At 49.6% G+C, this 26,545-nt stretch overlaps 1 protein-coding gene across 2 annotated transcripts in view; it reads left to right on the top strand.

Moving 5' to 3' along the window:
* Nucleotides 1-26,278, top strand: part of PTGFRN (prostaglandin F2 receptor inhibitor) — a 484,819-nt gene extending 458,541 nt beyond the window's left edge. Inside the window, exons 8-10 of one of the 2 annotated variants that reach the window (XR_014967615.1) lie at nucleotides 8,528-8,833; nucleotides 23,363-25,768; nucleotides 25,836-26,278. Coding sequence is in view for 1 of the 2 variants with exons in the window: in XM_085620984.1 (XP_085477110.1) it covers nucleotides 8,528-8,833; nucleotides 23,363-23,535 (479 nt within the window). In the remaining variant the exon portion in view is untranslated. Of the gene's footprint in view, nucleotides 1-8,527; nucleotides 8,834-23,362 lie in introns of both variants that reach the window. The other variant, XM_085620984.1, reaches the window with a different exon arrangement.
* The last annotated feature ends 267 nt before the right edge of the window (nucleotides 26,279-26,545 follow it).

Raw genomic sequence — 26,545 nt, 5'->3', positions numbered from 1 at the left:
GGTACAGGTGCTGTCCTGTTCTACACACCTGGCAGGTCGCCACCTGGCCTGGGTACAGATACTGCCCTGTTGCACACCACCACCTGGCCTAGGTACAGGTACTTCCCTGATGCACGCACCCGCTATGACACCTGGCTAGTCGCCACCTGGCCTGGGTCCAGGTTCTTTCCAGTGCCTCGCACCCACCTCTCCACCTGTGTGCATGGCTGTATCTGTCCCTTAATGCCACAACGAACCTTGGCACAGGTGGCACCGAGGGCCCAATGTCCACAGGTCCGATGCAACGGAAGCTTCGCCCTCCACACTGCTGTGCACATCACGAAGCACCCCTAGTCTCTGCTTCAGTCTCCCACCCCTTATGTGATCCTCCGCAGCTGCTGAGAACTGAGCCTTGGGGAAGGATGACTGGAATTGTGTCAATGGGGAACCAGATTATGCGTCGGGCTGACTAAACTGTGTGGAAGAAAGGGCAAATTACACGGCATCTCGGAACATGAGGGTACTCGTTTGGGTGAGGCACTGGCATAGCAGTGATGACATGGTCTTGGTGTTTTTTGGGTGTGCATGTGCTTTTAGGTTATATGTTTTTGTATAGCATGACATTTTCACATCACTGGCCTCCTGGCACTTGATGTGGAAGAGGTAGGTCTGTCTGTCAGTTTTGCAGCGTGAATCTTTCTGGATTCACTATGCTGTGCATTATTCCGCCATCTAGTGGTTGGGTCCGGAACTGTAGTATTTCTTCTCTCTTTTTTATTTTTTTCGTGGCCCAGGTGGGCGTCGACATACCACCATTTGGTGTCCTTCGTGACGTTGACGTGCTTCCTCCGGAAGCTCCCACCTTTGGTCGCCATCTTCAGATTCTTTTTTCCGCCATTGGGTCTGGATCAAGAGGAAGGAGCTCCAAGAACTTTGGAGAGAAGAATCGACGAAAGAGAGAATAATATTGGAATATATCACCGGGGAAGACACCGGAGATCAAGTAAAGAAGAAGCTCGACAACAGTTCAGAGAACATTGAAGAATTCGATGTTTTTCGAAGGAGAATGCGCATACAGGGGTCTTCCTGGGCACGGTGATGGACAAGACTCCGTTCAAATTCTGCGCAAACTGCCACCACAAGTACGCGCAAAAGGACCAACACCCGGTTTGCAATCTCTGCTTGCCGCTCGACCATCAAAGCGAGGACTGCAACGCCTGTGCAGCTTTCACCCCGAAGACTCTCCGAGTAAGGGAGAGACAGAGAAGAGCAAACTACAACATGCTGGGGCAGGGGACGCCCCCATTGCTCCGAGATTTGGGACTCTCCAGCGGAGAGGAAGACAACGTAGCAGAAGAACCAGAAGACGTCGTGGTTGTCTAGGTCGAAAAGAAAACGTCAAGGAGGTAAGAGTCGTCGAACCCTAAACACTTCACTGATACTCGCAAAAGTGAGCCAAAGTCCTCAAAAGGAACAGGGCCGTCGAAGAACTCAACGTCGACTACTGCATCCAGGGACAAGCAGACCGTTGGATCCTCTGAGAAGGACCCCCAGACGGCGAAATCCCAAGACAAGGGAAAGGCGCCGAAGAGCAGCCACGAAAAAGAGGTCTTGACATCGAAAGGCGAAGGCCCGAGACAGTTTTTGACTTCGACGTCGACAACCGCGAAGAGGAAGGTCGAGGCCCCCGAAGCTGATCATGCGGCAGAGATGGAAAAGAAAAAAAAGCGTATTGAGGCCGAAATGGCTAACATCTTGCAACGCAAGAAAGACTGACGAAAAGCTAAAATTCTACAGCATACCGTCGAAGACTACGCCCGAAACAGAAGGGGGCGTCAAGGACTTTCAAGCACCGAACACACCTGAACCTGGAAAGGAACAGGAAGAAGACCTGTACTACGGGACAGGCGAAGGGGAAGAAAATGAGACTTACCGAGAGTCAACTTCTTCGGAGGCTCACGACTTGCCGTGGGAAGATCTCGATGCCGAATCACCAGAAGAGGGCGTAGAATCATATCCGTCGAGGCCTTCGCCACCGGACGACATAGGGATCTACAATCAAGTCACCAAAAGGGCTGCTGACACGTATGGAGTGCAGTTAGAGGAAGAGAAACCCCAGTCCTGCTTCCTCTTGGAGACCTTGTTGCCATCCCAGACTAAAAGCCAGTTCCTGCCCATGCTCCCAAGTGTTCAGGACCAGGGGAAGGAGGCATTCAAAGAGCCTGCCATATGTAGAGCAGTGACTCCACGAGCAGAGAAAAAATATAACCATTCTTCGAAGGATCCCATGTTCATCAGAGGGTCAGTACCAGCCGACTCCATCATTACCTCCATGGCTCGTAAAAGAGCAAATATACCCACAAACTTAGGCCCACCACCAGACAAAGAAAGCAAGAGGATGGACATGATAGGTAGGAAGATGGAAAGGAGTGCAGCTACACAATGGTGGATCGCCAACTCCAATGCACTCATCAACAGACACACATACCAGCACTGGGAAGAAGTGGGAGAACTCCTCAAGCACGTACCAGAACAATACCAGAGAAGGGCAAGCCACCTGGTAGAAGAGGGGAAGAACATGGCTAATACATGTTTAAAGTCAGCTCTAGACGCAGCAGAGACATCTAGCAGGCGGATGATGCTGGGGATCACAGCAAGGAGGCATGCCTGGCTAAGGATTTCAGGTTTCAAGAATGAGGTCCAAAACAACATCCTCAACACACCCTTCAACGGGGAACAACTGTTCGGAGCACCAGTAGACGAAAAATTGAACCAGCTGAAAAAAGATAACGAAACAGCTAGGTCTATGGGGGCGCTGCAGTTCCGAGGTATGAGAAGAGGAACACCTTCCAGAAGACCAAAAGGAAGAGGAAATCATCAGCCTGGGGCAACACACCGAACCACCCAGCAAAGTAATCAAGGGGGTAACCAGGGACAGCAGCAGGGACAGCATCAGCAGAACTGGCAGTACCAGCCCCGAGGACAATCCTTTTGAGGGCGCGGCCGAGGAAGAGGTAATGGCCAGAGGGGAAGTCAGCCTCCCGCAGGAAAGTGACTCTCCAGCAGAAACAACGCACTCCTGGAGGGGAAGTGCAGAGGGAGACGGGACAAAAATCAGCAAAAAATCAAAATCTTCAACAGCTCCTCCAACACACCTCACCGGTAGGAGGCAGATTAAGACACTTCCTCCAGCAGTGGAGGAAAATAACATCAGACAAATGGATATTGAACCTCATACAATATGGGTACTGTATAGACCTGGAAAGGCCACCGCAAAACAGAAGGCCAAAGGTCAGAGTGCGCACAACAAAAGAGCTGACACACTTAAGGGAGGAAGCAAGAGAATTGCTAACGAAAAGAGCCATAGAAATTGTGCCACAAAAACAACGGAACAACGGGGTATACTCAACCTACTTCCTCATACCAAAGGTAGACAGACCATTACGTCCATTTCTAGACCTCAGATTCCTAAAGGGGTTCATAAAGACTCAAAGGTTCAAGATGACCTCGCTCCAAGAGGTCATACCTCAACTACAAAAAGGAGAGTACATGGCAACTGTAGACTCAAAGGACGCCTACTTGCACATCCCCATCAACAGCAAACACAAACACCTCCTCAGGTTTATAATCGGCAAAACTCACTACCAGTTCACAGTGCTAGCTTTCGGACTAAAATCAGCACCAGGAGTCTTCACAAAATGTCTGGCAGCAGTAGCAGCACACTTAAGGAGGAAGGGGATACATGCATACCTCGACGACTGGCTGGTAAAAGCAAGCTCGTACCGCAGGTGCAAGAGGCACATAGAGATAGTGATACAGACGCTGGACCAACTGGGGTTTTCGATCCATTGGGAGAAAACGTCAATAGAACCAGAACAACTGAAGAGGTTCTGAGGAGCAGAGATCAACACCATACAGAGCACGGTGATTCCATGTGCAATGAGGACTCTGGCTATATGCAAGGAGACGCGTCTTTACCGCAAGGGGCAAGCTCTGACAGTGAGGACGGTGAGCAAACTGATAGGGATGATGGCATCAGGCATACATTTGGTACCGAATATTCGCCTACACATGAGACCATTCCAAGAATGGATCCAGCAGCAATGGTCACAAGCAACAGGGAGTTGGGAGGATCTAGTGGTTGTCACGCAGGCAGTACAGCGAGAAATGGCGTGGTGGAACCAGAAGAACTTAGCACAGGGGAGACCATTCACACAACCAACTCCAACTGTAACCATTACAACAGACGCCTCCCAGAAGGGGTGGGGAGCGCACACAAACAATCTCAATGTAAGGGGGTTGTGGGGACTTCAAGATGCAGTAAAGCACATCAACTACCTAGAACTCAAGACAGTGTTCCTAGCCTTAAAGGCCTTTCAGAAACTGCTGTACGGGCACAGAGTACTGATACAAACAGACAATACAACTACCATGTTCTACATCAACAAGCAAGGAGGGACACATTCGGTGACACTCTCCCGGCTAGCGCAGGAAATATGGAGATGGGCAATCCCCAGAAAAATAGACCTGTTCGCAATACATCTACCAGGGAATGACAATGTGGAAGCAGACTGGCTCAGCAGACAGACGTCCGCATCCCACGAATGGGAGATCAACCAACAAGAAATCCAGAAAGTATTCCACAAATGGGGACTCCACCAATAGACATCTTTGCAACACACCAAAATGCAAAATGCCAAAAGTTCGCATCCAGAGTACCGTGCAAACAGTCCCTGGGGAATGCGCTATGGATAAGCTGGTCAGGGACATTTGCCTACGCTTTTCCACCAATACCGCTACTACACAGGGTGCTGAACAAGTGCAGGTTCAGCAGCATGACGCTCATCCTGATAGCACCCCAGTGGGCCAGGCAAACATGGTTCTCACAAATCATGGAGATGTCACAAACGACCGCACACAGGTTCCCCGTCAGGAAGGACCTGCTAACGATGCAAAACGGAAGAGTACTACACCCGGAACCAGAAAGCCTCAGCCTAGCTGCCTGGCTCCTGAGGACCTAGAGTTCGCACACCTCAAATTACCGGCGAGCACGATGGCGGTACTCAGAGAGGCAAGAAGACCGACCACAAGAAAGTGCTACGTAGCAAAGTGGAAAAGATTCACCGAATGGTGCATTAGGGAGAAACTGCAAACAAAAATTACTAAGGAATCAACAGTACTAACATACTTGACGCATCTACTGCAGAATAAACTAGACTACACATCCCTAAGGGTCCACTTAGCGGCAATTGTGGCTTACACAAGAGGAGAAACAGTGAAAAGTTTCTTCACATCACAGGTGGTAAAAAGATTCCTAGAAGGTGCAAAAAGGATCACACCTCCAGGCAGAATGCCAGCACCAGCATGGAACCTCAATGTAGTGCTAACACAACTGATGAAGGCACCATTTGAGCCTATGCACAAAGCTACACTGCATGTGCTCACCCTAAAGACAGCCTTCCTAGTAACTATCACATCACTGCGAAGAGTGAGTGAATTGCAAGCGCTAACACTCCAAGAACCCTACCTGCAAATACACAGTGATAGAATTGTCATGAGAACAGACCCGCATTTCATGCCAAAGGTGGTGTCTAAGTTCCACATCAATCAGACAGTTCAAATCTCAAGCTTTTTCCAAAAACCTTCCACGAGCACAGAAAGGGCGTTACACACACTGGACGCCAGTGGGCCATGATGCACTATATGGAAAGGACAAAAGAGTGCAGAAAAACAAAGCAATTTTTTGTATCCTTCGCCAGCAGTTTTTTGGGACGACCAGTTACCAAAAATACCATTGCACGATGGATTGCGCAAACAATACAACTCTGCCACAAACAGGCAGCTCAGCCATTGCAGGGAGCAGCTCAAGCTCACTCAACAAGGAAGAAAGGAGCAACAATTGCGTTTCTAGCCAACGCACCAATTCAAGACATTTGCCAAGCGGCTACATGGTCTTCGGTGCATACGTTCACTAAACACTACTGTGTGGATATCCAAATGAACAAAGAAGCGCAAGTGGGACAGAAGGTCTTGCAACACGCTTTCAGTAACCAATGCTCATCTTCCTCCCAACCACCACAATAAGGACAAACCGCTACAAAGTCGATGCACAGCATAGTGAATCCAGAAAGATTCACTCTGCAAAACGTATAGTTTCTTACCTGTCGGTGTAGTTTTGGAGCTTGAAGACTTTCTGGATTCACTAGCGAGCGCACCATCCTTCACCAGAAAGATGAGACAGGAGGATAAAGGGGGGCAGAAGGTGAAAGACTTAACAAGGACTAAATGATAAGAACTAGCAAAAAAAAAAAAAGAATCCAAAGATGGCGACCAAAGGTGGGAGCTTCCGGAGGAAGCGCGTCGACGTCACGAAGGACACCAAATGGTGGTATGTCGACGCCCACATGGGCCACGAAAGAAAAAAAAAAAAAGGGAAGAAATACTACAATTCCGGACCCAACCACTAGATGGCGGAATAATGCACAGCATAGTGAATCCAGAATGTCTTTAATCTGCAAAACTACACCGACAGATAAGAAACTATACGTTTTCCAGTGGAAGCTCTCGTGAAGGGAGGTCGATCGACTCTATGGTCTGAGACGGGTGTTGCTGATGTTGGCGGGTGGTGAACGTTAGGAGTGTTGTGTTGCCACTTGTGCGGTAGTGTGACGTTGGCTTTATGGGAAGCAGTAGTGTAGTGGGGAGAGGTTTAGTGATAGGGGTGTTGTGCATAGGGTTCATTGTAGTGTGATGTAGTTTCCCAGGCAGTGCGGTGTGTACAGCGATAGGCATTGCGGAGAGTTGTTGAGGTGGGGTCTGTTGTGGTGCAGTGGGATGTCTAGTCTAGGGCGGTGGTGAGGGGTACCTGGTGTGATAGGATGGGGTGTGGAGTTGGTTCCTGTCATGTGATGTAAAATGAAGTTGTGATGTGATGTCGCTGCGGGTTGGTCAGCTGCAGGTCTGTTTTTGGTAACATGTGCTGTGGTTTGGTGTGTTAAGTTGTGTGTTGAAGTGAGGTCAAAGGGGAGTCTGCTGAACGAGAGGAGCGGGAAAAAAAAGAGACTACAGGAAGGGAGGAGTGTGATGTGGTGGTTGGTGAGATGTGACTGCTGAAGGGTGGAAGAGGGGAGGATACGGGGACGAGGAAGGGAGAAGAGGCGAGATAGGAAAGAAAAAAAGAGGGCAATAGAAGAGAAAGGAAAGGACAAGTGAAGAAAGGAGGCAGGTTTCGAAGAGTTCATGAGGAAAAAAGAATAGACAGAACAGGGGCCAAGGATAAAGTACAGAGAGGGATGGAGCAAAGTGACAAGAAGAGAAAAGAGAACATAGGGAAGTAAAAAGGAGCAAAAGAGGTAAGGGAGAGATGAGGGTTGTAAAAGATTTGTGAGACGAGTGGAGAAGAATAAAACAGTAAGAAGAACGAGAGAGCAGTGAAAAAGAGAAGAATGAGGAGACAGGAAGCAGAGAAAGGGACAAAGTGAGGACGAGGTGCGTGCAAAGGAGCGAGGGGGAAGCAGAAAAGAGTGAAATGTGCTGGAGGTGAGCTTCGGGTCCATGATATGGGAGATGCAAGGTGATTTACGCTGTAGTGAGATGGGTGGTGGCATGTTTGTGACCTGTTGTGATGTGCGCATTCGTGGGGAAAGGATTTAGTTGGCTTGCTAAGTTGTCGCAGAGTGTGGTGGGGCGTGGGACATCGAGCAGGGTTTCAGTTTGACGTGGTGGGATGAAGTGTGGCCTGTGGTGGTGGAGTGACTTTACACTGTGTGATGGGGCTCGGAGAGATGTGCTGTAGTGATGGTGTGCGCTTGCTGTGGTGGGATGAAGTGTGGGATGTGGTATAGTGACGTGGGACTCTCGGGTGGGGCTCAGTGAGTTGTGCTGCAGTGATGGTGTGCGCTTGCTGTGGCGGTATGAAGTGTGGGATGTGGTGTAGTGACGTGGGACTGTCTGGTGGGACTCAGTGAGTTGAGCTGTAGTGATGGTGTGCGCTTGCTGTGGCGGGATGAAGTGTGGGATGTGGTGTAGTGACGTGGGACTCTCAGGTGGGGCTCAGTGAGTTGTGCTGCAGTGATGGTGTGCGCTTGCTGTGGCGGGATGGAGTGTGGTGTGTGGTGGAGTGACGTGGCACTGTGTGGTAGTGCTCGGAGAGCTGTGTTGCAGTGATGGTGTGCGCTTGCTGTGGTGTGGTTGGGTCTGTAGTGTAGTGTGTAGAAGTGATGTGTTGACTAGTGTGGTTCCTTGAAGGGATGCGGAGTAATGGCGTGCTGTGCATTGATACAAGATGTTGGGTCATGTGGTCCAGCATGGATCTGTGTGCTCTTTTACACCATGGCGGGTAGCTGTGGAGTTATATATTGGGGGGGGGGGGGGGGGGGGGTTCTTAGGGTGTATTAATGGGGTGGTGGCCTTGGCAGGGTACTCTTGTTGGAATGGTGATCCAGACATTGTGCTCAAGTTGATGTTCATAGGAGTTTCTTTGTTTTGGGGTGCAGAGCTCATGTCTCATATATGTATTTGTCCGTTTCCCACCTTCCCTTCACTCTAGATGACATGTCCTTCGACGTCTCCTGGTTTGCCGTCCGCGCCTCTACCCTGGAAAAAGCCCCTGTTTTCCTGGCCTCTCTGGACCGTCGCGCTGTGGTGACGCAGGCCCCCCGGAACGGCAGCAGTGATGTGGGCGTGGAGCGGGTGAGCCCCATGGAGTTCCGGCTGAGGGTGTACGGCTGCGAGGAGCAGGACTTCGGCAGCCATTACTGCACCGTGACCCCCTGGGTACTGTCCACGGCAGACAACTGGCAGAGGCAACCGGACATCCGGTCCAAACCCATCCTGGTGACGGTTAAACCGGACAGTAAGTATTGTGCGTAGTGTTTGTGCGTCACCTTGTGCTGGTTGGAGTTGTGTGGTGGCTGGTGCCTCGTGGGCGCCCATGTCAAGCCATACTAGACGAGAAGTCATGTGTTTACCCTTTTGCATACCTGCCAACATTCTGTGACCAAAAAGAAGGAAGATTGTTCAGCCATTAGAGACATCAGAAACTATATCCCATGCCTCTCTTCACGGTGCCCAAACTGAATGACATCACAACACTTGGGGAGGAGCCATCCTGGCCTCAGACATAATCCTGAGGGCAGTCGCGCACAACAGCTGTTGGCCACACACCTGTCCCAAAAACTTTTGGAATGCAAATATGTCTGCTTGGGCAAGCAGGTGCAATGGTTACCATTTTTTTAAAACATTTTTATTGAAAGTCAATTCCAGAATAAAAGAAATGGGCTGACCCCTTCCCATACTATTTACTGTGGCGGGTGGTCGCAAATTATGAATGACCAATGAGTGAAGAGAACTGACCCTGAGCCCGTTAGCTTATGTATATAGAGATGTACTTTGTATTTATTTTGATCACATGAGGCTGGCCACACGGCTTAACCGGTCTTTAGCCCAGAATCTAAACTAGAGGTGGATGTCCCCATATGTATTCAAAATATCTCCCCTTGAACCTCCTCAAGCGGCCTCCTCATGTTAAAATTCTCAAACTACACCGTCACATAGTTACACCAAACCCCATGTCCAGGTTCAGCCATATGTGTTCAGATTTGTTTAAGAAAGGTTCTGGGGTGATATAAGCACATTGTCCTCCATGAAAAAGCTGCAATGTCTTCCTCGTAGTGGAGACCTTTCGTCTCTGGGCGCCTCTGTTGTGTTATGAAGGGGGAGGGGGGACTTCCAGGGTGTTTAGGGTCTCACCGCCGACCTCCAGCATAGAGCGCCCTTGTTTCTGGAGTATACATGGATACCAGAGGCTTGTGTTCGGTTCAATGGTGACGACTTCCAGGACAATTGGGATATTTTTTGTTCTGTTTTTGTAGCTTTCTCATGGACCTCCTTCTATTTTTTTTTCTTATAAATTAAATGTATCTCACTTGACGCATCACGACCTCAAAGTCGCAGTTGAGATAGTTTGGCCGATGTCTTGCAGTTTTTTTGTTTAGTTTTGCCTTTTAGGTTTCTACGAGGGGTCTCTGCTTTGGGATGCACTCGTAACTTTGTAGGGTCTGCTCCAGGAAGTTGGCCGTCTGTAAATATGCACGGCCCGCATGTGGACCATCTGCATCAGATCATGATGGCGGTAGCGCCGATGCTTAACAGACATTCAGACCGAAGGCCTTCACTTTGGGTGAGACGTCCTGGCTGATCAAGGGACCAGCAAGAGAAAAGGCGGGAATCCCCACCATCAGATCCCCGGTGAAGGGAGGGAGGGAGAGTGGCCATGCCAAGGATTGTTTGCAGGCTTCAGCCACATTTCCCTGCTCCGCCTGTGAAGTTTCCTTCAAGGAGCACGCTGACACGGAGTGTCAGAGACACCATCAATAAGGAATATTATTCCTGTTCGATGGTTTGACCAGGACGCGATTGTCTTGACCACACAGTCATCAGGTTTGAGCGTGTCTTTGCCCCACTCAGGGCGTTTACCTTGAGACCGGGCACTTTTCTATCGCCTGCTCATTGTGCGGAGTCTTTCGAGGAGCGCTCATCTCATAGGTGCCCGATGACCTTCCATGGAGAAGGCACTCTGATCTGCAGCACAGCTCATTGAAGACAAACCTCGGGTTGTCAAGGAGTCACGCCCTTCGAGGTTCCTCAACATCTGTGGCTCCTTTCATGCCACAATGATGTATAGGAAGGTCGGCACTTGAGCTTTTAGAGTTGAGAAGGCCTCATCCGGTAATACCTGCGTGATGCCACCCTTTGATGAGGGCATTACGCCCTAGAAGGCATCGCACCCTGTGATGTAGCTGTTACATGTTTGAGTCAGAGAGTCGTTGAAAAGTACACCCTGCCTTCAACTGAGAGAATGATTTCCTTGTGAAAACATTTTGACTTCATCTTATGCACTTTGTTACCTGTTCAGAGTTCCCCAAGCACTAGTGTCAAGAAGCCATCAATGCCCAGAAATGTGGCTGGGAGCTGGATCCTTTGTCCACTCATGGAGGGACAAAATGACGTAAAGGTCGGGGATGTCAGGGCGTTAAGGAGAGCAGGTTATGGCCTCTCTTTCTAGCCTGACTGCAAAGTGTGATAATCTGATCTATGTCCGAACATCAACCACCAGAAGAGTTAACCTCCTCCTGAATCACCAGCGCTCGATTGAAGAACCTCCGCTATCAGGATGGGCTCTTCGGTCTGGAGCCGCGGTGACTCAAGTTTACTAAAACTTTGCCTTCCAACAGTCCATCAGCCTGTGCCGAATTGGTGGTGGACCTCCGTGATGGTTACTTGGACTCAGCCCATCCATGTCAACTCTTTATGCAGAAGTTTGTACGGTGCTTGTAGCCACTGCAAGGAAGGAACCGTGCAAGAACCTTCAGCGTTGCGAGTAGGAGGATTTTTAGCCTTTTGGAGCACTCAACGTGTACTGAGAAAGGACTTGGCACAATGACTGCCTCCGTCCTCGCCTTACGGAGGCACAGGCCCTGAAGGAGGACAGTGTGGGACAGTCCAGCGATTGTGCCTTTCAGGGTAGTGTCCTTCGTAGTTTGCAGATGGTTTTGCTTACCAGCAGGTCACCATGTAATAGTACTCTTGATGTCATAACTATGACTCTCTGAAAGGTAGGGTCAGCAGAGCTACAGCTTCCAGTGCTAAGAGCTAGTCGAAGACCAGCTTTAAACATGTGTCTACCCGAGGAAGAGAGACCAATCTGAAGTGTGCACAAACCTGCGGTGTCATGCTTCTCTAGCATGGGAGGGGTCCTCATGAATGCCGGACATGCAGAACACATGCTTGAAGGCTTTTTCTGGTTGCAGAGCTGTGGCCCCATGTCCCTCCTTGTACCCATACCTAGCAGGCACCAACTGGCTGTGTTCTTGAGATCGCTTCACTCCTCAGATGTGTCCATTTGCAATCGGTACACGTGTGTTATCCAGTACTGTAAATTCTGATAATGAACCATAGGGGCATGCAGGTACTGAAGAGGCTCAGATAACTCTTGTAAGAGCAGATGCTGCACTCGTTCACCTCACAAATCCAATGCCTGGAACATAAACGCTCCTTCTTAAGCTGGTGCTGGATGGCGGCAGGCGTAGCAAAATGGACTAGAAGCTCTGTGTAACAAACTGTGTCAGAAAGTAATAGTGTTTGGGCATTTACGTCATCTCGACAAGTAGTTATTCCCTCGTATTTATTAAATTGGTTGATCCCTCTCGTTGTGGATGGCAGCTAGACAGGTTCATGAAAAGGCTGTGTGATAATCTAAGGGAAGGAGAGTTGACTTGCGCCGAGCGCACTGATGAGTCAAACCTTGCAAGGTCTGCCTACACCTCCAAACTGCTCTAAATTAGGTCCAGGGTTTTGGGCCATGCAACCTTTAGGTCTTGCCTACAAGACACTGCAATCTGCCTGGTTGCAAAAGACCTATTGTGGACCTATAGAATGCTTACTGGGCTTAGAGCCCTCCCATTGGTTTGCTCCATTGTCACTCCCTTATACTTATTTGATGGGTTGCCTCCTCTGTATTTTGCTTGTCCCTTCCTTGGAACATATCCTCTTTACCATCCTTTTGATTGGATAGCTTGTATTCTTCCACTGCTCACATTTACAGAACTACCTTTTTCGTTTTCACTCCACTCCATGAGCTCTCTCCGTCCTGCACTGCTTCCGTCCCACAAACACCCACCGCCCCTGCGCGTGCTACCATGTTGCTCTCCCTTGTGTGCTGCTCTGCCCCCCCCCCCCACCTCCAACATGGCTTTGTTTTTATTTCATCTCTACCAGTACCATTTGCTTCCCACCGTCTGTTTCACCCTTGCTCCTGCACCCCTCAAAAGTATTTCAATTGTTGCAGGCACTTTTTCTGAAGGGCCCGGCAGCTGCCAATTGCTGCCAGGCCTCTGCTACATCAAAAGTGCTTTCACGCATTTATGAGTTCTTTATGTATTTTTAATTAACCGATCTAAATGTCCTTCGCCCTCTTAGATCAGCCAATTAAAAAAACCTGTAAAATTGCCCCTGCAGAGTGACGCCACTGGCAACTTTGGCCGCGTAACCCCATCTTTTTTTAGCCGGTGCTGTGCAGCATCAGCAGACAATGACAAAGCCAGTGGGTCCAAAAGGCGAGAGCTGTTAACTGGGCCGGTGCTTGTTATATTTGGCTGGCTCCAGGTAGTTTCGTTGTCTGGCAGGTCTTTTCCTACAAAAAGTTTAAAATATGTATAAAGTGGACTTTATACTGTCTCATCACATATATTCTTCCGCCTTCTATGAAGTGCTTGCATTGCAGTTTGAGGATTATTCTACATTTAAAAAAATGCATTGAATGGCACATTTTTTGTTACACATGCATTGTATATACACTTCTGTTACCATTCCCTCCTGTGCTGCTTGCCTCCCACTAACCCCCGCCACCCCTTCACCTGCCCCGCAGTGCTCCCTCCTACATGTTCTGCTCTCCCTCACTAGTGTGCTGGCTCGCCCCGTTGAAGTGTGCGCGTCTCCCTCATGTTCTGCTTTGCCCCTCCTCCCCCACCTAGCTTTGCTTTAGTTATATTTTCTCCCCCACCCCTGTTGCTTCCCGCCACATGCCCCTCCATTGCACCCCCCATTGCAACTGTTCCAATCTTTTTAATGCACTTTTTCTGGATGTCCAGCAGCTGCCATTTGCTGCATTTCTATACATCAAAAGCATGTACACTTAGTATTTCTATTTTTTTTTTATTCAGCCATCATAAGTCAGTCACAATTCAGGAAAGTGGCACCCACGTCATTCTGTAGGCACCAGTAGGCGTGGTGACACGTGCACCTACAGAGTCACACGACTGGCAACTTTGTCTGCATCGTAGCACATTTTTTCTTCTTTTTTTTTGCCGATGCTGTGCAGTATTGGCAAAGCAAGTTAGTTCAAAAGGTGAGACCTGTTGGCTTTGCCAATGCTTGTTTGATATGGCTACAGATAGGTTAGCCGTCCGAAAGGCTTTTTCTTACAAATTCTTTAAATATATTAAAATATATATGGCATGGGTTTAATTCCGCCTCCCATAGAGAGCTTTCATCGGAGTGCATGGGGGACTATTTTACATCTAAAAAGCGCACTCATTCACACGTTTTGTCATACATGCGCTATGTACAACCAGCTGTTTCCACAGCCGTCATGGATGCCAGCAATGTAGTTGCCTCCAGGACCACCAATACCACCATGATCACCACCACCCCTTGTCTGAGCCACCAATAATACAACAAGCATTGGCCGGGTCTGGTGGCTCAGTGGTATAATACGTCCACTGCAGGGGCCTGTGTTAGGACACCTTATGGTCACAGGTGCAAATCCCGACAGGGTCCACTCAGCCTTTCATCCATCGGAGGCCGATAAAATGAGTACCATTGAGTTGGGCAACAATAAACATCTGTTATTCAGCGCCAAGAGACCCTTGAGATGACATATTTGAATTCCTGGTAGACTTATCAGACAAGAAAGAAAATGCAAACACCACGGTCAGTGCAAAGAGTGAACAAATCCAGTGCCGCGCTGGCTCGGAGGCTACGATTCCACTTGACAATTGCACTAAAATAAAAATGAAATATATTTACAGTCATGTGTTTTCCTATATTGGGGAACATTTTGCAAATTGTTTTTTGGGTAACAGCTAATTAGTTTTGAGATAATGGATGTTGCTGCGCATAACTCAATGCCTGGGGACATATTTTTCAGTGGGAAATTGCATTTTTCCTTTTTCTCTGCAGGTTTGGGACATTTTGCAAATGTACACAGATTTTTTTGTAATTTCATAATCGCCTTCAGATTTTCTCTTTCCACTCGAGATTACTGGCAGATAAAATAATGTAAAAGTTGCTCAAAGAAAGGCGGAATAACTGAGGCCATGAAGTGACCATCGCAGTGACCACTACTAAAACAGACTTGCAACTCCGCAGGCACCAACTGAGCTGCACCCACTATGACAGTTCAGCCATGTTACTGGCTGGACTGAGCAGCGGGTATCCGCACATGAAGCCTTTGCGTTGGAGTCTCCCGGCGTGTCACCTGGATGTCCCATTGCTTCTGTTCTCTATGACTGAAGGTTTGTAACGGGTGCTGCTTCGGTACACATGCTCAGCGTACTCCTGCCATCTAGTCTTGCGCTTAGAGGCTGGGAGGTTGTTTTTCTTCAAAGAAGTCTTTTGAGTCACAGGATTTGGTGTGACTGCTTCGTTAGTAGGCAATGCTCATGTTAGAATGTTTTTTTTCCGCTATAGGGTTCAAATGTACACAAGAGGTCTCTGAGTTTTAGAATTTTTCACAACTTTTTGGCCCACACATTCAGAATTATACACAGACAATGTGGAAGCACAGTCGCAGTTGAATATTGGCATTGTGTTCTTTGAAGGACACTCTGAGGATCGACGCCCAGTACCGTAGTCCCTGCACGCCGGGGCCCACACCCTTTGAGGGCCACATGGTCCCTATTGAGTTTCAACAACTGAGAATACGGATCACAAGACGCACTGAAAACTGCACTCGGTACCATACTAAGGATCGGTGATCGGATCATCACGATGCCTTCAACTGGAGCCATTGTCTGGGCCACCACGACACCTCTTCCGAGTCCTGTCTTGACTTAAACTCCAAGAAAACCTTAAGGAACCATAGGGAGAGAGGTTGGACACGCCACAAAATGCACCAACAGCTGTCATCCAAGACCCCCATATTTTGGGCAATCGGATCTCTTTGTCACTTCTGAAGAAGAGCCCAGGCCTTCTGGAATCCCTGCAGGCCAAGCCATCCCCAGTCCGGTGTCCGTTTCCTCAAGGTCCTTCGAACACGAGGACGTTGAGCCAGCACTGAAGACCAGCGGCCCTCGAAACAAGACCACGATCATTGTCATAATTGCGTGACTCCGCTCTGACACCCGCTCAAGGTCTCAGAAGAAGTCTTCTGCTGAGGTAGAGCACGGCTTCCACAGGAGTCTGGGTCAAGCTCTGCTAAGAGGAGACTTTTGCTGCCTTGACACTGACAAAAGACTTCGGAATCGAAGAATGATCCGCCCAAGGGCATTGACCCTCACCAGCCATCGAGTTCTACTTGGCCCATGAGTGCTGAGCTGTGTAGCCTGCACCCAAAATGAGCGCCAATGGGACCGTTGAAGCCCTTGTAGGTGCCCGAAATCCCATCGATGTTGAAGATCCTGTCAACACTGAAAGCACTGGCAATAGCCCGATCCGAGGAATAGAAGTTGCCCGTCCTGCAGAGGATCCAAGAGGAACTCAACACAATACAAAGGAATTCTTCAGCCATCCCGTCACTAGGAAAATGTTGGCAAAACCACCCGCTGAAGCCAGCAGAGATTCTAACTCGCAAAGGTAGATTGCTTTCGAGGAAGAGAGAGTTTCCGAACCACTCCCTCTACCCCCAAAACCGGCACTGAAGAGGCTTAGAGGTAGGGGCACTATACCTTTTCCTTATGTTGCGCCTCTGCCTCAAGCAACACCTCCTCCTCCACCTCTACCTCCACCACCCCTTCACTTCCACCCTTACGCATGCCACCCGCCTGCATCTGGTAGAGTCAAACACTGAGTCCCCGTGCACCGTTTTGTGATCCAGGCAGTCCCTCTCATCTTACTGATGCTTATGACCAGCCCTTGGATCCAGGGCCCATAGACGCACCGTGGGACAAGAGCCAGATCTAGACCACTATCCCATCAGGACACCCCCGACAATATCATGGCTCACCTGGCGGTCAGTAAATGGGCAACAGCCTTTCATAAGGTGGACCAGCATGTGGTCAATGAAGAAGAGGACTTCCTTGTAGAGATGCGGTCCAAGTCAGAGCGGATGGTGCAGTTCCTACCAATGCTCAATGGCATGCTTGAGCCCACTCTGGTTTAAACATGAGGTCCATCAGCATCTCCTACAAACTCCAGCTACTGGAGGGACCTTTCGGAATCAATGGCCCAGGGAGGAGCCAAGCCCCCTTCCCTAGGTCAGTTGTGCTCTTACTAAACACAGCAGCAGTCATGCCACCGGCAGCTGGGAATGGCTTACACCTGAGGTGCTTACAAGAATAACAACAAGGGCAAGGGTAAAGCAGCCCCCGACAACAGGGCTTCACTTCCAAACAATGACTTGCCCCATCTCCCTTGCCCCAAATCATGTCCTCTGTAAGGGGAGACTGCAAGATTTCCTGTCACACTGGGAGGAAATCGCATCAGATCAGTGGGTTTTAACTGTGGTTTTCTATGGTTACTGCCTAAAACTTCTCACAACCCCTCCCAGTATCCCAACCCATGCACGCAACCTCAGCAGGTAACCTAGACAACAGGCCTCTCAACTAGTACATTCTATCTGAGTATTTTCACATAAAAACCCTGCAGCCCCCCTCAGCATGACTACATTCCAGAGCTACACCTCAAGGGTGCCCACCTTCATGTACCCATCCACCGTGCCCACCAACAGTAACTTTGAACAGTGCGGTCCACTGATTAATAATGGGCTGACACGTACACCTTCCCCTACCCCAGCGATTGGCTGATCAAGAGTGAAGGCCGAACTGCCCAGTCTGCACTCAAGCTGCAATGTCCCTGCTGCACAGCCTTGGGGTTCACCATAAAAACCACCACGTACCACCTTCAATTCTTAACAAGTTCAGACATTTCCAGGGTTCATCCTCAGCGCAGTCACAGGGAAAGCCTTCCCCAACCATCAGTGATGGCATTTCAGCACTTCTGTCTTTTTCAGCCCAGCCATCAACGCCGGGACGGCGATACGCCTCATGGGAATGATGGCCTCCTTCATTGCCATTGTACCTCACGCCAGGCTCCCACATCACATGCTACAAGGATGCCTTCCGGCGCAGTAGTCACAAGCAGAGAGTGACTGCAAAGATCTAGTGTTGGTAGAGGCCAGCGTGCGTCACGCTCTCCAGCGGTGGATCATCAACAGTCTGTTGCATGGCTGGTCTCTTTCGCCAGGTGAAGGGGTGGGCATCTCAACACTATGACTGTCCGGGGAGTGTGGCCCCCTCAACACCAGTGATGCCACATCAACTACCTCAAGCTACGGGGTATACGCCTAGCTCTCAAAGCTGTCTTTCAGGTCATTGAGGAAAGGTAGTCCTCATCAAAACAGACAACCTGACTACCATGTATGACAGACAGAAACAGGGTGGCGCACACACTTCCTTGCTGTCAGCACCAGACCAGGAAATGCGGCCCTGGGCCATCTGCCACAATATACTCCTTTTGGCGGGACACACTCCAGGGTGGACATGACTTTGGGGCAGTGCTTAATGAGTAAAAAAAAAATACAAGTGCTGGTGCCCTCGTCAGGAGGCCACCGCAGTTTGCACCACACATTGCCACTGCATATACACAACTACTTACCATCACACTGCTACAAGTGTGACAATTCAGACTGTTCGAGGCCGCCAAAGCTCTAAGAATGGCTTGAGTGGCAGGTATTAGTTATTTTTTAATGTATATTGAATTAACAAACAACTGTTTTTGTGCTCATCTTAAAATTGCACAAACAGCACCACCATGTGGCAGCTGTCATAAGTGCAAGTTCTGGCAATGATTTGCTGGTGCAAAGCCCCGGAATCCACTGGCTCAAATTAAGCACTGCTTTGAGGACCTGCTCAACAGGGCACATAATCCAGTCATGAGCCCTACATAGGTACTTCCAGTGCTGAGCCACCCCACAGATGGACCTGTGTGCCACCCTTGACAACATCAAATCACCAAACGTCTCTGTGTACCCACACTACCTGCCCATTGGCAATGTACTATGGATGAATTGTCGGTGTTCTGTGCCTACACTTTTCCTCCTCTCCCACTCCTTCCTTAGATGGTAAGGAAAATGAGTCAGTCAAATATCCTTCACGCTCATCCTGGTGGCCCCCACGTTGGCCAAGCAGCCTTGCTACTCAATGCGATTCTAGATGTCCATCAGCCCCCACGAGCAGCTCTCAATCAGCCTTGACATTCTCACCCAGAGCCAGGGCCAGATCAGATCCCCAGACCCTGGAGAGCTCAACCTAGCCACCTGGCTCCTGATCTCCCACAGGAGTGAATCACTATCTTCCACGGTGCACGATGCACGATGCAAAGTGGAAAAGGCTTGCCCACTGTTGCCATTTCTAAGAACTTAGACCCTCTAAAATCCATTGCCCAGGTAATCAACTGCAACCTCTGGCCTCTGCGGAAGCCAGGCCTCGCCTGCACTTTTATACAGTTGTGCACAGCTGGCATTGTGGCCTGAATGGAAAGCAGAGAGCATTCTTCATTTCTTGGGATTCCATAGTTAAGGCATTCAGAGAGGCTCTCACCAGGGTCATTCCTTCCAGAGAACCACATGCCCCTGTGTGGAAGCCCACTGTAGTCCCCACCAGACTCCTGAGTCCACCAGTGAACCACATGCCCCTGTGTGGAAGCCCACTGTAGTCCCCACCAGAATCCTGAGTCCACCAGAGAACCACGTGCCCCTGTGTGGAAGCCCACTGTAGTCCCCTCCAGACTCCTGAGTCCACCAGAGAACCACATGCCCCTGTGTGGAAGCCCACTGTAGTCCCCACCGGACTCCTGAGTCCACCAGAGAACCACATGCCCCTGTGTGGAAGCCCACTGTAGTCCCCACCAGACTCATGAGTCCAACAGAGAACCACATGCCCCTGTGTGGAAGCCCACTGTAGTCCCCACCAGACTCATGAGTCCAACAGAGAACCACATGCCCCTGTGTGGAAGCCCACTGTAGTCCCCTCCAGACTCATGAGTCCACCAGAGAACCACATGCCCCTGTTTGGAAGCCCACTGTAGTCCCCACCAGACTCGCGAGTCCACCAGAGAACCACATGCCCCTGTGTGGAAGCCCACTGTAGTCCCCTCCAGAATCCTGAGTCCACCAGAGAACCACATGCCCCTGTGTGGAAGCCCACTGTAGTCCCCTCCAGACTCCTGAGTCCACCAGAGAACCACATGCCCCTGTGTGGAAGCCCACTGTAGTCCCCACCAGACTCCTGAGTCCACCAGAGAACCACATGCCCCTGTGTGGAAGCCCACTGTAGTCCCCACCAGACTCCTGAGTCCACCAGTGAACCACATGCCCCTGTGTGGAAGCCCACTGTAGTCCCCACCAGACTCCTGAGTCCACCAGTGAACCACATGCCCCTGTGTGGAAGCCCACTGTTATCCCCACTGGACTCATGAGTCCGCCCTTCGAACCACTTCACTCTTGCAGTTTACAGTTCCTCAGTTTGTTTCACGGAAAGTGTCTTTCTTAGAAGCCATAATTCCGATGCATTAGTGAGCTGCAAGGGGTTACCCTGCAAGAGCCTTTCTTTCAGGTTTGCAGGGATCAGGGTTGTTGTCAGAACTAACCCTGATTGTCTTCCTAAGGTGGTGTCACCCTTCCACCTCAATCAGTCCATAGATCCTCCCGTCTGGCTTTGGCAGCTAGACTCCCTAGGAGAAACACCCCTTCTCAGGTTAGATGGGAAACGAGCTCTCATGCATTAGACCTGCGAGTTCCACCAGCTCGTTGTTGGCTTTGCAAGATCTTACAGAGGCCAATCCATCGCTAAGGCTGATACAGCCAGATGGACAGGCACGTGCATCCAAGCTTGTTATCACAAAGCTAAAAGACCTCTAACAGTTCCCCCATGGCACATACCTGTAAGAAAGGAACAACTATGGCTTTCTTAGAACACAACCCCGCTAACTGAAATCTGCAAAGCCGCCACCTGGTCAACCCCTCACACTTTTACCTAACCCTACTTTATGGACATCTTAGCCCGCCAGCATACTACGGTATGCCAACTTTGTGTCAGACTACTGCCTCATCCACATGCTTGCTATCCCTTATGGAGGGCAAGTCTTTACAGCTGCTGCAGAGCACGGGTGTGGAGGGCACTTCTTTACAGCTGCTGCAGAGCACGGGTATCGACGCCACATGTGCTACGCACGGTAAATGCTGCATACCCTGCAAGCATTTGTTCCTTGTGTGTAGTGCTGTGGATTCACATTCGCCCACCCTCCTCTCTGTAAACCTGTGTTTGTTGAATATCTCTTCTGTTATTACCTGGTTGACACTCACAATACAGCTGGCACACCATGCTACATTCAGTCACCGCTCCATACATAGTGTCACTCGCTGTGCGGAAAACAATCGAGCGCGGAGTCGGTGCCTATGTGCATTATCCACTAAAGGAGGCGCCACAGCACATCCTGTGACCAGAAATACTTTTTTGAGGACAGATATCTCATAACGTCCTAGATGAGCACTTGGTACCCGGAGTACGCAGAGCGTATGGGTCTGCGGCACTGCATGCCACGAACAGACGCTTACAGACGAAGGAACATTTTCCTTAGCATGCATACAGGCCGTGTTAGTTGCACGAAAGTGCAAAGGGAAGTCTAAATGTGTGATGGGTGAAAATGAGTGGAGCGTGATCTATCCTCACTAATATTGGCTTTGGTCTAAGAAGCAATAAGGCCAGCCTCCTGCAATGGGGGACAGCAACAGTCCACTGAAGGTCAGGCCTCCCTGGGTTTGCCCCATTGCTGCTGCAGATTTTCGGACATTTTGATTTTTTTCCGAAGATTATCATATATTGCGCCGATTTGCACCGCCATTCCTCACGACCAAGGTCCAGGATCGTCATGGACATTATCACAATGGCGCCACAAAATGCCTGCCCAAATAGTGCCCCCACTAAGTAACGTTTGGATGGGGTGTGCTAATTAGTGGAGGCACAACAGTAAAGAAAAATGCACCAACAGCATGCGTCACTCCAGTGTTGAAACACTTTGCGCCTGTGAAAAAACATGCGATTTGCGCTCTAATCCTAATCCCATTTCAAGCACAAGCTATATGATCTGTGAGAGGAATTTGGTAGATCTTTTGGTATTCTGGGGGTGGGGGGCTTCTCTGTTTCTGCAAACATGTGAAATAAATTTGAACCAATTGGTACTCTAGTAATCTGACCTCTTTCATTTTTAACCCTTGGGAACTGCTGCCACCTAGTGGTCAAATCAAAAAAATACAACTCCTCAATTTTCCTAAAAACGAGACTAGGGTTCGCTCCTGTCTGCTCTTCCTTGCTGGCCTGGCAGTATTTTGTGGTGTTTTTTTATCTTTACTCTTTTTTTTTTATTTAGCTGACACCAAGGCTAGTTTATTTGAAGATCTTTTATCCCTACTGCCTTTCTTACCACAACATATGTTTATTATTATTATATGTTCCCTGTACTTATTTGCAGCCTGGTCTACATCATATAGGCCTGATGTCCAACACTAACCTTGCGGAATAATGCAACCTGAGACCGATCTAAAGGAGGCATGCGTCCGCGATCGAGGTCTGCTGTTCGGAATGCTGGCATGCATCTAGTTAGCTGTCCTCATCTGCTCTAAAAGCAGTGATTTGAGCTAGTGGTTTCCGGTGTTAGGCACTTTCACTTACTTACCAACACTGGCACTTATGACAAAAGAATGATGGATTTAACCCAAATCTCTTGACTAGGGGTGAATGTTTTGATTTCTGCATTACATCCATCAATTGTGTGTCTTTTGCTTTCTCGCCCCAAGTGTGCCAGGTATGTCCAGACGTGAGTCCTGGGCTCACTGTGCCACTGGATTCAAACTATCCTGGCTGAAGAGGGGTGAAACCCCGAAACCGGTCCTAGGATGCTTGTTTCCGGTCCAGGGAGGACCTGGCTTGGCTGTTCGGGCTGGACTGTTCCCATGAGGCACAGGGTCAAGACTGGTTTGCATATGGCCAGGTCTAAACTGGGGTGGCGTAGTGGGCAAAAGAATGATGGATTTAACCCAGATCTCTTGACTGGGGGTGAATGTTTTGATTTGTTCTGCATTCCGTCCATCAATTGTGTGTCTTTTACTTATGACAGTCTGCCACATGGCGTCGTTGTTTGTCTAATTTAGAGCCCAGCACAACAGTTGTTTATTAATTGAATATACAATAAAAATGACCGTTACCTACCGACCAAGCCATTCTTACGGAATAGTCTAAATTGTCGCACTTGTAGGAGTGTGTTGGTTAGCAGTGGTGTTGGTACTGTCATTGGCAACGCTGGCAGGGGAACTGGGTGGCGCAAGCTGCAGTGACCTCTTGAAGAGGGCCCAGCACTTATTTGTTTTTACAAATTAAGTGCATTCTAAAAGGCACAGTTTCAAGATCTGCTGCCAGCTGGCAGATGTTCTTAGTGACTGGTCATGGAAGAATGAACAGTATATTCTGGAGACCTCAGTTACTGCAGGCAAGTAACCTCATCTGTTTCTCAGACACTGGTAACATCTGTGTGAAGTGGTTAAATGGAACTACATTTGTTTGAGGATGCTAGTGCTTTAGAGTGTAATATGCTCTCTCTTTTCCCCCCACAGTGCTCAGCGCATTCAGGTACCCGCTGCTAATAGGAATTGCTTTTGCCACAGCCGTCGGGCTCCTGTCCTGCCTGATTGGCTACTGCAGCACACGCTTCTGCTGCAAAAAGCTGCCGGTGCAGGAAGTGCGGCGGGACCAGCGACGGCGGCTCATGTCCATGGAGATGGATTGACCCTGGGCCAGGGCAGAGCGGAGCGGCACCAGCGTGAGAGATGCTGCGTGGGAGCAGGCCCCTTGGCGGCTTCCACCTGCCTGGCAAGAAGATGGCGTCAGGCGCGCTGGTCCTCTCAGCCCTGCCCGTCCACATGTGTGGACTGAACAATGACAGACCACCCTGGTGCTGGACACAGCACAGCCATTCCTCCGTGAGGACCCTTCAAAGAACAATTCCCCTTTCTTTTATAAAAATAGGATTTTTTTAAAGAAAAAAATATTCTGATGTGATTTTTAATGCCGGAGATTTTATTCATACTGTGGTTGAGTGTCTGCATAGTGCCAGAGACCTCTGTGTGCCTGGAACGTGGGGACAGAGGACAAGCACAGAAACTCTGAATGAGCGACACCCAGAGTGAGTTAAGTGGACACATTGTAATTGTGCGATCTCTGGTCTACCTGCCAGGGCCCTTCTGATTTACCCAAATACACCCTGCGAACAGTGAGACCAGCATTGTAATTAATGAAAAACTATGAGCTATCAAACCGTCCAGCAGGTGGCAGTGCTAGAACAATAGCTGCCACTTCCATATGAACTGTTGTATTTACTGTGGCCAGTAGGGGTCACTGTAAGCTCAGTATTTGTTGTTTTCTTTCATATAAACTGTGCTTCCCAACTCCAACCAGAATCAATCACTGTAAGAGCAGTTCTGTTCTCCAGAAGTTGCACTACTCCCTGACGCAGCTTGCAGGGAGAGCGGTTTTTGTGTTTCCTTGGTGAGAATCCGCTAGGACGACACTGCGCAGGGTCCTTGCAGCATTACTAGCCTCTTCTCTGGCACACGGGGAATCTATTTCTGATAAGTATCCCTGCAGCTGTATTGGCTCACTCCTTTACCAGGTCATAGTGGAGGCCTTTCTGATGTCATAGTTTGGTTCAAACTCTTTATTATCAAGGCTGGGCGAGTCCCTTTCTTATGTCAAAGCCGGGCTCAACCCTGCATGACATCATAGCAGCAGTCATTCGTCTTATGATGTCATAGCTGAGTTCAACACACATCTGATGACATGGGTGGACTCATCCCTTCATGAGGACATGGTCTGGCTTCCCTCCTCTGATGACGTAATGGGCCTTGCTGCTTTTATACAAACTTTGCTTGACAGGCTATTTTGTGTTTTTTTTATGAGTGTCACAACTGTTAATTGCTTTCGTTATATATGTTTCATTTGGATATTCTCAGTGACTTATATGATTCTGGCAAGTAAAATGGCTTCTGGGCTGCTGATTCTAAGACCACATTCTTAGAAAATTGCAAGCAGTGGGGATCAAGAGTACATGACATGCCACATAGAAGCCCTGGGAGGGCCCGGCTGCTGAATCTTATACCATACCATCCCATGCCATGCCATACCCTTTCCCTTCAGCCACTCCAGCATCTGCCAGCAGAGCACGCCTTGAGGGCATGGTTGGTGGTATATAGTACTGTGTAATTGCATTATTCATTCTTGACATGTTCTGTAAGGTGCAGCAGAGGGCGCCACGAGACCTTCATTGGACTGGTGTCTGTGTGGCTTCCAATTGAAAGGACTTCGGATTTCGAGTACCAAAGATGGACGAAACTATTCGAGTTGTTTGGGGAACTAGCAAGGGCAGGCAGACGCCAGGCTCCCAAACCCTGAAATTATGTCAAGCTGTATCTGAGCCCACACTAAGTGTGCCCTGAGCACACGCCAAGCTGCCGCTGAGCACACACCAAGCTGCCGCTGAGCGCACCACAAGCTGACTCTGAGCACACGCTAAGCTAACGCAGAGCACACGCTAAGCTGACTCTGAGCACACGCCCAGCTGATTCTGAGCACACGCCCAGCTGACTATGAGCACACGCCTAGCTGACTCTGAGCATACGCTTAGCTGGTGCTGAGCACACGCCCATCTTACTCTGAGCACACGCCCATCTTACTCTGAGCACACGCCCATCTTACTCTGAGCACACGCCCAGCTGACTCTGAGCACACGCCCAGCTGACGCTGAGCACACGCCCAGCTGACGCTGAGCACACGCCCAGCTGACGCTGAGCACACGCCTAGCCGACGCTGAGCACACGCCTAGCCGACTCTGAGCACACACCCAGCTGACGCTGAGCACACGCTAAGCTAACGCAGAGCACACGCTAAGCTGACTCTGAGCACACGCCCAGCTGATTCTGAGCACACGCCCAGCTGACTATGAGCACACGCCTAGCTGACTCTGAGCATACGCTTAGCTGGTGCTGAGCACACGCCCATCTTACTCTGAGCACACGCCCATCTTACTCTGAGCACACGCCCAGCTGACGCTGAGCACACGCCCAGCTGACGCTGAGCACACGCCTAGCTGACTCTGAGCACACGCCTAGCCGACTCTGAGCACACGCTAAGCTGACGCTGAGCACTCGCCAAACTGACGCTGAGCTCACACCCAGCTTACGCTGAGCACACACACCAATCTCGCCTCACGTGCAGACAGGCTAATTAAGAGCTCACACATTGTGCTTCGTACCATCCTCTGGGGTGCGCCCAATGTGACATATGAACAGCGCTCTTCAGGTATTTGTGGTGATTTGGGCTCTGTGCTGTTTGCCGGTAACACCCTGGGCCTTGCAGGCTGAGGCCGGGCGAGTAGGAAATGTACTTGTACTTCGAGACCTCAGTTAATTCCCTCCTGCCCCCGGTGTGTGACCTTCTGGAGAGGGGGGTCTGAGTTATAAAACATGGAGATCACGTGCACTGTGTTCTGTGTCTTTCTTAAACTCATGTGTTAACTGGAAGAATTGCTGTGTGTGTGTGTATTAAGGTACAGGACAAGTGTCTGCCTATCCACTGCTTCCGTTTTATGTCGCCGTCGTGTCAGTCTACTTTTTAATTGGCATCACAAATGTCATGGTACAGCAGTCATAGGTGGGACTCTCATCCCTCTAATGCATGAACGTGCAACAGGGTTGCAAGATAATGATGGGGCCTGTGCATTACTTACAGCGCAGAACAATGTG

Source organism: Triturus cristatus, chromosome 8, assembly GCF_964204655.1.
Source record: "Triturus cristatus chromosome 8, aTriCri1.1, whole genome shotgun sequence".
NCBI classification, from domain to species: Eukaryota; Metazoa; Chordata; class Amphibia; order Caudata; family Salamandridae; genus Triturus; species Triturus cristatus.
The sequence above is the reverse complement of the archived record's forward strand: the minus strand, read 5'-3'. Positions and strand labels throughout refer to the sequence as shown.